The 12634-nt window shown below is 37.8% G+C and overlaps 1 protein-coding gene across 2 annotated transcripts; it reads right to left on the bottom strand.

Moving 5' to 3' along the window:
* Positions 1-2392: 2392 nt before the first annotated feature.
* Positions 2393-12301, bottom strand: LOC104610120 (Hus1-like protein). 2 transcript variants are annotated; one of them, XR_016085158.1, is made up of 8 exons: positions 11884-12301; positions 11404-11753; positions 9316-9423; positions 9038-9215; positions 8848-8930; positions 7995-8064; positions 6115-6309; positions 2393-2725 (listed from the first exon to the last, which is right to left on the bottom strand). XR_016085158.1 is itself a non-coding variant. In XM_010276603.3 (8 exons), exons 1-7 carry the CDS (start codon positions 12134-12136, stop codon positions 6157-6159), a joined length of 1167 nt encoding a protein of 388 aa, XP_010274905.1. In that variant the 5' UTR covers positions 12137-12290; the 3' UTR covers positions 2393-2725; positions 6115-6156. The 2 variants fall into 2 exon arrangements, 1 of the variants encoding a protein (XP_010274905.1); XM_010276603.3 differs by having other exon boundaries at positions 6115-6281; positions 11884-12290.
* Positions 12302-12634: the final 333 nt, after the last annotated feature.

Below are 12634 nucleotides of genomic sequence, written 5' to 3'. Positions count from 1 at the left end.
TCAGAATTTGATCAGTTATCAATGAAAATGGATCATCCATACCAATTAAATCTTAGATCAGGTCTCCAACTTTTAGACTCCATCGACAGCTCTAGGTAAAATCCTGAACTTCACAGCCATTTCCAGTCCCTTCCAAGTAAGGTTATAAGTATCGATATAGGCCGATATGTTGGTAAATATTGGTATTTTTTGTGTTTTTTAATTTTTTTTTTTAAATTTGGTTTAAAGGGGTCAGTTTAAGGCCCGACTACCCTCTGAATCATGGTCTGACCAGAAACATTCCCTGTAGGGGGCATATAGGAAAAGCCACGATATGATACATATCGGCCAATACAGGCTGATACGTAATGATATTTTGAACCTTGCTTCTAAGTCCTAAGACCCTCCATAGCTGGGACGAACATTTGGCCTTATGGAAACAAAGGCCTAAAAAAGTTGACAAGGTATGTTTTCTTTATTGGCCTACTTATTAAATTACAAATGCACACTTAGGCCTCATTTTCTTTTCGGTAAATAGAGGGGGAAGTTAACCATTTTTTCCGGATTTGTGTTTGGTAACTGTGGATTCTACAATAAATTTATTTTTTCCATAGACATTATTTACCTAGATAATTAATATCCATCTCCTAGGTAAAAAAGTTGTCAAAACATTATCAGACAAAATTCCCTTCCAATAGTGAAATTTATAGGTCAATTGTTTAACTTATTTAAATAAAAATTATGATCAAAAGAACACGGGTAAACATGACTTAAAAAAGGGGTTTTTTCCGTTTAATCCACCCCTAGGTGGAGCTACTAGTAGACTAGGGGTGGACTAAATTCTGTCCATAGATTGATGCCAAATTTACGGGCAGGATGTGGTTTATGGCGGGGGGGGGGGGGGGGCGGGCTACTAGTAGACTAGGAAGGTGATCAACTTTGACAGCATGCTGAGAGAGGCTTAATGTTTGAAGTCTAAGAGGTGATTTGATCATTTGAGGCAATTTAGAAGCTGAGCAACTGCAACACATCCCCTGTACTCTTAGCTTATTCTGTTAGCAAAGAAACATTACTTAGTTTGGAAGGAGTACAAATACAAAATAGATACAAAATAAAATAAAATATCAGGTTTTGCAATCTACATATTTGTATTTGTAATCCTTCCAAACTAACCTTCAATACATTGTGTGCATTACAAATTGGCTACGAGACTTGGGTGTAGCCCTCCAAACCACGAAACTCTCAGTCCCGGGTCAATGCTGGATTTGGTCCCAATCTCTGCTACAAGTCTACAACCAACAAGCTTTCCTTTGTTTTTCTTTTGAAGATTTTTTTTTTACAAAAGATAAAAATACACACATTATAACTGTATATAAAGAAGACCTTTATACATTAAAGGAAAAAAAAAAGAAAAAATAGAATTATTTATGTATGATGACATTCAGATGGATCGATCTGGTTGTGTGTTGGACCCAATGGTAGTGAGTAGAATGAGATTAGTGAGATGGCAAGAATCCTAGATTGCTTAGGCTTCCAAGGAGACTGCAGCGCAAGAAAGCTATCTGATAGAGGTTAATAGAGCCACTAATGTATGAGTTGGATTTGGTCATTCTCTAGGTTGAAAGTATTGATTTAAGGGCCATTTGTTTTTTGAATTTTGTGAGAGCGGAGAAAGTTGGCCAATGAGATTTTGATTCTTATTGACCAAGATGTTTATGTTCTTTTTTTAGATTTATGTGAAGTCCACAGAAAATTTATTTTTCCTAGGTATCACTTATCTCCTAGGTGAACAAGTAACTTACCACCTAGAGGGAATTTACCAACACTTGATAAGACAAAATTGTCCCATTTTTAATGACTTTTTACAGTTAAAACAGTCATTTTTTTTTATTTACCGGGAAAATAAAAGAATATGGATAAATACACTTATCAGGAAACACTTATCCGAGTAAATGCATTTACCTGAATAAGTAACTTCCGAAAAGCAAACAGGGCCTAAGCGGCCAGATGCCCTCAATTTGGAATAACCATAGTGTATAGTTAAATCCTATGGATGATGGCATGGTCTACACTAATGGGTAAATATATTTTGTCTTGTCACCTACTTTCTTTTATTATATATTATTCTTATTTACTATTAATCAAACTATTGCCATGTCAGCATATTACTTGCTAGGTGTGGTCAAAAAGTTTGGCAGCATATTACTTGCTAGGTGTGGGACACTTTTGATCTATGAAGCTGAATAGGTGTAGGTGGTTGATCAATTCTCAGCAATAGAACCACTCCCAAATTTCCAATAGAAAATTTTGTAACATTGTGTACTAGAGGTTTCAAGATAAATAGAGCCCCGTACTGTATAAAAATACATGAGATTCTGAGAAAAATATTCACTTTGTAAGCAGCCTTAGGTCATAAATGAATTTTCTGATTTTATATTAGAGAACTGTGCAGGTGTCTTAGCCCGTTTGATTTATTTACAGGGCCTAGTATCAGAGCCAGATTGCACTAAATTACTATAGACCCTGATACACTGTAACATCACTCTTCTTTTAAACCTCTCGTCCTCATTTTTTGGTTTTGCCCCAAGAGAAAGGAGAGGGAAAACACTCTTCAAATCGGCATTTCCCTTGCAAGTGTTTTCTTTTCTCCACCACAGAAGCTATCACTCGATCACTAGAAATGGTGGTTTTCATTCTCTTCTCTTCGAACCAGAGCAGTAGAGACAACATCAAATCTGAGCAGGGTCTATCAGAAAGAAAGGTCCAAATTATCGCCTTATCAGAAATGCGAAGAGTATAATTATCAAAAAAAAAAAATGCAAAGAGTATTGAGAAGGCAATTTTAAGAGACTTTATGAGATTATGCATGGATATAGCATGAAAATTAAGATACACATTAATAAGCTACATACACATAATATACACATAAGAACATACGTTTTAGTAGTTTATATGAAGTGTTAACTACTAGGATATGCCATGAAAACATTGTAAATGGTAGAATAATTAAAATACGACATAAAATTACTAATTTTACTAAGTGAAATTAGTAGTAATTGTTTTATGTTTTTTTTTTTTTTTGAATTTTTGATTCTTTTTGATAAGTGAAAAAAATAAAGCACTAAGAACCCAAAAAGATACAATCACGAAGTTTTCATATTTTTATTGATATAATGTTAATAAGGAAAAGTTGATAAGACCGGATAGAAGCTAAAGCTTAAAGAACATTCCATTTTGACAAATTGTAGTATTATAGTTTGGTGGAATCTTCCTCATTCATCTGGGTGACTTGTGTTTGAATCTTGGCGACTTCATTTACATATACATATGATTTTAAACAATATTAATTAACAAAGTAATTCAAATATGAAATAGGTAGGTATATATCAGTTCAGAATGCATGATTGAATAAGGGATTATAACAAGTGACATAGTTTGTAATGGTTAATACGAGTTTGGAACAATTTGAGTATCAATTATAAATATTGTTTATTATGAGTTTGTAATGGTTTATACAAATCGAGTATCAATCCATAAGAGTGAGTACGAACTATGCATTTTTGTATAGTAAGTTCATAACAGTTCGATTGAATAAGGGTTTGTGTCAGTTGAGTATGGGTTTATAACAGTTTGTAGCAATTGAGCATTGGAATTTTGCAAAACCCCTATTTCCTATTACACCACGTATAAATCATTTGAAAAACCAATAAATAGAGAGCCATGCATATAGAAGGTCCATGTCCATTTTGAACAATCCCAGGAAGAAACTCAAGCAAGTCTTACCATTTGTTTTTATGGTGATAAGAAAGGGAAGACTAACAAGAAGGAAAAGCAGCAAGCTAGAGAAAACAACTCTTGCGCAGGGGGCTAATGTAAGGGGATAGGCTTATATAATACTAAAGTATCACTGCGGACCTGCCACAGTAACAATATTACAAGTTCCGCAGTCATGTAGTTAGTAGTACTACTCTAAAGAGGACAACGGATTCTCCCTACAGAGGCTAGTCGCAGATAATCTACGAACTTAAACTCCAAACCTGCATATGCCTTTTGAGAGACACAAGACAAAGAAACTGCAGCTTAGGGAACAGAATAACTGAAAAGCTGATTGTATGAAAAATACTGTGTCCCCCGAGAGACACATAGTAGAAGATTGTGGGCATGGAAATCAGAGCGAATATATTCCCTGTGTCACAGTCTGACACATGTCCTCATGGGAGGAACCTAAGGACTTGAGCCCTCAACTACCTGAAGAATATTCTTGAATTCTTGGTCCTTAGAAGGCTCTTGACCACTTAGGGAATATTCTAGAATTCTTGCTCATGCACAAATTGAACCCTCCCTCATCTATATATAAGCAGGGTACATGACGTAAAAAAGGACCTTTCCATTGATTCCACCATTCTTAGTCTTCAAGTTAATTCCTTCTGCTCAGACTTGAGTAACTCTCTGAGCTCTCTAACCCTAGCATCAACTCGTCCTTCTATTCTCTAAGACTTCCATTTTTATCTCTCTGAACCAGTCTCGTCTCTGATGTCATTATTCTCTTCAGCATCCAACTATCTCCAGAACTTAGACCGTTTTACAATGCCAAGCCTACAGTATGGATTATGCTAACCTTGCTGATTCTTGAGAGATACTCCTTGAAACATTTTCTTTTTTTTTTCCAAATTTTACACAAGTTAATAACTAAACTCCAGTGTTGTTAATAGAATGTTGCTTAAGTAACAAAGATAAACTTTAGACCTTTCTGTAGGTATATGATGTTAGAATTCAAAATATATGGACTACTTTAACAGTATTTACTTTTCTGCAGACTTGTCTGCAACTCCACTTTTACTCTCGCCGAGTCAGAGAGAGACATTGGGTTCTGATTCCCATGTCTGTCTCCATGGAACATGACTGAATTGAGCCCAACTGAAACCTGGACCTAATAGAACCTACTAGCATTGGGATCAGGTTGGGTTGGACAACAAAGGTGTCCAGTTTCTTCAGCTTGTATTCAAACTTTTGGTGAGCTTTATTCCACCTGAGGTTCCTTGTAACAAGAAAAAAGGAAGAAAAGGTATTTTTCTATCTAATAGGTTTGAACTTTTAAGCAGCTGCAACTCAAAAGGCCCAAATACTTGCTTTAATTTGGGCAGCCCAGTACATGAGGCTCCCGCCAATGTGGGGTCTGGGGAGGGACGGATGTACGCAGCCTTACCCCTGGCATGTACAGAGAGTCTGTTTCCAAAAATGTTTGCTTTAATTTATGGGCAACTAATCTAATTAAATATCCCCAATGCAATGCTTAAAACGGCCCTAATACTTCTTGCTTAACCCATTAAAGATCTATTCTGACATGATCATTCCTCACTTTCTCTTAGAAGGGCCCTAGATTCAGAACTTGCACCTTGGTCCTGGACACACTTTGAACAGCAAAACTGTCAGACTGTGACAAACAAGGTTGTTCTTTTTCTTTCTCTTTCATTTATGTGTGTGTGTTTCATGTGTCTGATCTGCTATGCACAAAAAATTCGTGGATCAGATGGTTAACTCAAAGTAAAGGTCCTGCCTGATAATGTGAAGAGCAGAGTTTAAGAGGAAGTTAGAAATTCAGATGAAGTATTCTCAATATCGAAACTAAAATTTAACTTAATTGAGATTCCAATAATCCTATATCTCAGTTTTAAGTAGAAACCTCATACAGATAGACTTAATTAGGATGTTTACAACTACCACAGTAGCAGAACAGAAAAATTACTATTTTTATATACCTCTAAACAAGATGTTTTCTTTCCCTTGACACTTTGGTGAAATACCATTATATACAAGAAATAAAAAATGGAACGAAATATTTTTCTAGAGGAAATGACAAAAGGTACAAACTATAATGCAACTTGATTACTACCAACTGATGGTGGATTAGTTGGTAAGGTCTCTGGCTTGTTGCAACAGACATGGGATCAATTCCCGCTGCCACCAGAGTTGTGGGATGGGTTACTCCCCATCGTGTAACATGAACCAAATAAAAATAATGTAACTGAGTGAATAAAAAATATGTTTCTATACAGGGCTGCTCTTATTCTCTTAAGTCGGTACACAAGCTGTAAATGGAGTAAAGTGATCGTAAGAGTTGCATGAAAGACTCACCAATATCAAGTATGGACTGAAAGATGACTAATTGATGGGCCTTCAACTGGAGCCAGTATCAAGTACAGGAAGCCTACAGTGTAAACTGATTGACTTATCTGTCTGCCTTGTTCCTGGAATAAAGAACTGGAATATCACGGTCAAGCAACCACCTTGTGCAGCTATACCTGCAAAGAAAATAAGAAAAACAAATATCTAAAAAAGAAAAGATAAAAAATCTCATTATTATATTTTCTGAAAAGAGAAAGAATATTTGTCATAATTTCTAATCAACTTATGACTTGACTGAGGTAGTAGGTTTCTGTCAGCCATATCTAATACGGGTAAGTTTTACAAAAATTACATTAAATGCCTATCAACTCAACCGACTCTTTTGCAATGTTGATGGTGATGGTTTATCCAGGATTGGTGCAAGAAGGGCATTTTTTGGACACTGATAGTTATTTTCCCTTTAGTCATTTGGTTGAGAATGGGGCTATAATTGTTCTTCATGTAAATCTGCAAATCCTCTTATTTACATTGGTCTCTCTTTTCAACAAAAAGCAGTTGCATTTTTTCAAAAAAATAAATAAATAAAAAAACTATGCTCTTTCAAGTCAGCTAACACTTTTGAATATTGCATGAACTTTAGATCATGTAGCAGTATAATAGGAAAGGTAAGGTGGAAGCAATTTCAGAGGGGGGAAGCGGTTTATGAAAGGAAAAAGGCAATACAGAACAAGACTGCTAGATGATTCTGGCAATTGGGAAAAGGGTGCAGAGGGAGATCAAAACCAGATGGGAGAGATAGAGATGGATGAAACACATTCAGTCCAGGGATCAATCAACTGGGAGACTGTGGTGAATAGGGAGATGGGAGAGAGCAAGATATTGGGGTTAGTTTTTTTAGGGGGTAAAGAATCTGTGGGAAGACTTTTCAAGAGTTGGAGGAGAAGGAGAGGGAGTTGACTAAGCTGGTTCATGATGAGGATGGATCCATTCAAGTGTGGAGTGGGTCCAAGATGGAATAGGGATTGTTGATTTTATTGGAGTGGAGAAAGAAGAAAGGAAGGGAGAAAATTCAAGACATTCGAAAAAAATATGGTTTTGGAGTTGGAAAGGGTTAATGATAGTTCTAAAAAAGTGAATTGGTTAAAAGAGGATAACTCAAGGATATGGAAGTACAGCAATGAAAAAAGAAAATTTAAGTGGCTGACTAAGGATGTTGAAATTCAGTACAAATGGGTTAAGAGAAGTGCAAACTCATTGGCAGATGGTTTAGCTAGGCAAGGGGTTAATAGGAACTCTTTGTTTTAGGCTTTATTGTAATTGCATTTGCTGTTCATAGACTGTTCTAGGGAGCTAAGATTGTTTAGCCCCCTTGCTTTGTATTTCTTCTTAATATTAATTAATACATTTCACAGTTATTGATCAAAAAAAAAAATAGTTCTAAAAAAGCAAGGGTTTCTAAAAAGAATCTCAATGCAGTGAAATGGTTCAAAAGGCATAAACAGCAACAAACTATTCCAGTGTCTAAAGGGTTTGCTAGGTTGAAAGGAGGGTGTGTTTGGTTTGGGGCCAATAAAAAATGAAGAAAATTAATCATAAAAAAAATGATGATTAAAAAAGTCTTGAAGACAAATGAGGAGGTTATGACTTTTGCTACTGAAGCTGCTGATTAATTAATAAAATTTAATTGCTGGTTGGTGGTGGTTGAAGATAAGTTATACTTTAGGTGGAAGGGGTAGGGTGAGTTGTTTGGGTGGGTGTTTGGTTTTTTTTTCTCTCAGCTGATTTCTTATCAGTTATCACCTTCCTTGTACTCTTCGTTTTTGTTTTAATATTTTTTTTTACTACCATAAAAAAATAGGAATATGGGATGATTTCTGTGGAGAATATACCATAAAAAGCAGAATCTGGCTTTGTCAAATGACATTGTAGGCTCTTTGCAAAGTGCTTCATGCTTACTTGCTGTCCAAACTCATCCGAAAACAGGAATTGGTCATTAGTTAGTTAAAATAGCATATATAAATGATAATATTTCAATTAAACATAAATGGCTAGGGATGTCAATGTTCCAGATCAACCTGATAGACCTGAAACAGTTTGATCACAGGACTAGTTTGCATTTTTGAGTCCCAATGGTTCTGAATCCATATTTTGTGTCCCAATCATAATAGGGTCAGGATTGAGTGTACCTGTTATGACCCAATTAAGACCTGAACAGATATATAATGGTAAAAATCTTGGTCTGACAAGCATAAGAACACAAGTTTTAGTCTGAAGCAGCCATTTTGTGCAAAAACAATACCAAAGGTTGGGTCTGTATCCAGCCCACCCTTACAAAGACCCCAGATAGTTGGGCCAACATTGGATAGTGGCCCTTATGTATGTAAAAATATTCTTCTCATGGTTTTCTTGAATTAAGATATTTTGATTAATAGACCCAGAACCAAATGGGTTAGTTGTTCTATTTTCAGTTCAGAACTGGGAACTGAGTCTACCTGACCCAGCCCAGACCTGACCAATTGACAGTCCTAACAATGGTTCGAGATGAGACAATAACAGTGAAATGGCAATCAGATATCAGGGTTGTTGACAAGACATTTGTTGTAGCCAAAATTATGTATTTGAATTATTAAATTCAAACTTTCCAGATGATAAAGCACAGATAAACTGTAAGTCAGTTTTATCTAACAAACTTGCATAGATAGGTATGATGGACTTTCAGTTCAAAAAGAGGATGGTACAAACCACAGACAGTGCTTCTCCCCTTTGTTTGGCCATCTCTGTGCGAGATTGAGCACTTGCACCTCCGTCTCCAGCTGGAGCTTCCACTGGAAAGGAAATGAAACACCAGAAATTTGTCAAACAAGGAAAGTATAGCAGCATGTGCAACTCATTATATTAACAATGGATTGGAAAAAGATCTTTCTTTAATTACCTCTGACTCCAATAACTCTCAATTTCTGGAACTCAGCACCAACAGTGATTAGGGTAGTGGAGACTTGTAAATGGAGATCCCCATACTGGGTTATGGAGACATTAAGTAGGTCTCCCACATGCTTGAGACGGTCCACAAAATTTTGTAACTGAAGTAAATCAGGTACCTGAACCAGAGTCTGAGGAGGGAAACTCAACATACATAAACTATGATTTATCCAGCTTGCCTGTGGAAAAAAATGGGTTGGGGTTGGGAAGGAAAAGAAATGAAAATGATACCTGGGGCAGGTCCTGTGCCATGTCTAGAGCAGATTGAAGTTCCATAACATCAGCTCTGGAAAGAGGCTTAGAAATGGGAACATCTTGAACTACTGCTGATTTATAACCCTGTACAAGGCCATCAATTGGAGTATGGCATCAATAGCCTTTTCCACCATAATTTTCTTTTTTTTTTTTGAGCAAAATTAAAGTATAATTGTATTAATGAAAAGGTCCTTTGTACAATGAGAAGCTGTACAAAAAAGACAGAAGGACCTCAAAAGGTCATCCTCCAAAAATTACAGTTAGAAGTAACCTCTTTAAAGTCAGCAAGAATAGACAACCAATTTCTAACAAAGCCTAAAGCCATATTGATGATTTCTTCTGAAGAGAATTTGAGATAAAAAACCCTGCTATTCCTTTCTGTCCATACCGCCCATAAAATTGCTAAGGGAATAGAAGACCAGCACCTCTTTCCTTTTTTTGTCATCCCTTGGATCTGCTACGCCTCCAGGCAAGCTTTAACTGAGGCAGACATACACCAACTTAACCCTTAAGAAGTGGTTCCAGATTTTTGTAACAAAATTGTAGTGTAAAAACTGATGGTTTATTGATTCTGTAGACACACCACAGAGCTACACCTCAGATCACTACAGTTAAAACCTTTCTTCACCAACATCTCTTTAGAGAGACTTCTCTAAAGCTGCCACCCAAACAAAGAACTTGACTTTGGAGGGTGCCACAGTCCTCCAGATAGCCCAGCTAGGGAAGAGGGATTCAGATCCTCCCACTATGGAGCTGTAGAAGGATTTAACTGAAAACTCCCCACTTCTGTTCCATCTCCACATTAGGGAATCCTCGGATTGCAGATTCAACACCTGAGACTGAAGCAAAGCTAGGAGATTTCCAACCTGCTGAATCTCCCAGTCACTGAAATCCCTTCTAAAGGCTGGAACCCAGCATATAGGATTGTCCCTTCACACAAAGGTATCAGCTACCATTGCCTCTTTATCTTCAGCCAGACTGAACAGGGTGGGAAACAGCTCCTTAAGAGAACTCTCCCCAGTCCAGGGATCCACCCAGAACTCTCCCCACCATAAAATTATTTGTTGAAAAGATGTATCCTTTTTATTATTTTGCAAAGAAAAAAAATATATTAGGCAGACTGGATACCCTCCTAACCTTGGGCATTTCTTTTGCACTAAGTGATTGCTCTCAGAATCAAATCCACGTTCTCATGCTTTCCAGCCCAGTATTTTACCATTAGACCAAGCAATGGCCCCAATGAAGTCTGGAATTAAAAAAAAAAAAAAAAAAAACTTCTCCATGTATGCAAAAAAATCGCCCATGCCCAAGAAAAATGGCTAAAAACATAAGCGATGAATAAGAAATATCTCTTAACTCCTATTTTACCGACAGATACAAGCACACTAGTGCCACTACCTTCCTAATTACTTCTATCTGAGATACTTTATTGTCAAAAATCCTATTATTCCTTTCCTTCCAATTACCAGGTACCCCAATTTGCCACCCTGCCACCTTCTCTTGCAAAGTTTAGGGAAAACACCAATTAAGATTGAATAGTTGCAAGAAAGGAACCCAAATATTGTAATGAAAAATGGAATCATAGTTCAGGTTCAGGTTGACTTAAATTTAATGAAATGCTTAATGCCAACTTGGCCGTCTGAGGCTGCTCCATAAAATGGAGCCATTGTCCTCCCTTTGTTGGTTGGATACTTCAATTGTAAAAAATGCAAAATGAGAGGAAATTCCTATGGTAGGAAGCATGCCCACCCATAGTCTTTCCCATTTTGAACTTTGGTGGCCTTACCCAGAACTACAGTGCACTGGACAGACGAGATTAAAGGAATCCCCAAATCAAACACTGAGAGTCCATAAGACCAGAAATATACGGAAGTTGTATAAGAACCATGCAGAAATCATTTAAAAATCGAATCTTCCGGAGTCCATATCTGTTGGGGTTAATAAAGTAAGAAGTTACAAATATTGGAACATGTAAGGTGACTTGTTATCTGTGGGCAGAGTGGGCATGCCATTTATCGAACACTTGGTGGAGTAGAAGATGCAAAGAGAAGGATAGATTACAACCTTCGTCTCGAAGGTGAGGAAAGGCATGGGCTGGCGGGAATTGGATGGCAACTTCTTGACGAGCTTAATTTGAAGGCGGTTGGAGGCGGCAGAGCCACCAGTAGGACCCTCGAGGCTGATGCTGACGCTGCTACGGAGGGCACGATGAAGGAGGCCAAGATCGATGACGAAGGCAATTCTGTCGTCGTTCTGGCTGGAAATGCGGTAGTCGTCAAAGAGGGCCTCCTTGCGGAACTGGGCGATGCACTGGACACCGTCGCCGTTGAGGAGGTTGTGGAGGAAAATGGCGTGGTCTCGGGTGAGGTAAAGATGACACACCCTTCCCATCTTGTCCAGTGCAGGTAAGAACCCTGTTCTTTTCATCATCACACTCCATAGTTAGCGTATCAAGTCGTGATTCATCCGTAGTCCGTTGAGAGGTACAAAAAAGTAAGAAAAAAATTATGAGAGAAGCAATGAAGCATTCCAAATTAAACTTACTCTTTTCTAGAAGGTGAACTCCATTGTCAGTTAAGAATGCTTTGAACTTCATCTCTCTTCTTCTTCTTCTCCTTCTGCGTCTATCCTTCACTACTCTACAGTTTATACTCAAGTGTGATTCGTTCTTCGCGCCTTTTAATTCGGAATGCAACAGCCAAAAGGCGATGCAGGGACAGTTTGGGAGGGTTGAGATGAAGGGGATAACGGGATCTGGCGATCTGATCACAACAGAAACCGTCCAAACCCGCTTCATGATCTGCGTTCGTACATTTCACCATGAGATTGGGACCCACCAATGTCTGTGATGTGATGTATTGATGGATATGTTGGAATGAATTGGAACATTTTATGTTGTGAGCATATCCGACCACGAGCCGAAGATCCAGTTAAGCATGTCCGGCTGATTTGAATCGCTCCGGATAAGCTGCACTGACCTGCACAAATAAACGAATTCGGATCAGCTGAACGCGATGGCGGTTCAGTACGCTGTCGAACCAATGACGAGGTTTTACGCCGGTGATGAATTCATGGGCCCCACTGTAAAAGGTGCGAGCCCAATGTATTTTAAGACTTACTTTGAACTTTATCATTGGTTCCACAACCTGATGAACAGTCATTGTGTTCGACAAAACCTTGCTCCAAATAAACTCATATAGCGCACCTCCCGTTGGCTTACATCCTATGAATTCATATCTATGCCCCACAAACGCCCCACATTATATTCCAATCGTGTATTGAGAACATTTCCCAT

Source organism: Nelumbo nucifera, chromosome 4 (genome assembly GCF_055504915.1).
Source record: "Nelumbo nucifera cultivar China Antique chromosome 4, China Antique-T2T, whole genome shotgun sequence".
In the NCBI taxonomy this organism is placed as follows: domain Eukaryota; kingdom Viridiplantae; phylum Streptophyta; class Magnoliopsida; order Proteales; family Nelumbonaceae; genus Nelumbo; species Nelumbo nucifera.
This window is presented reverse-complemented; position numbering and strand designations above follow the sequence as displayed.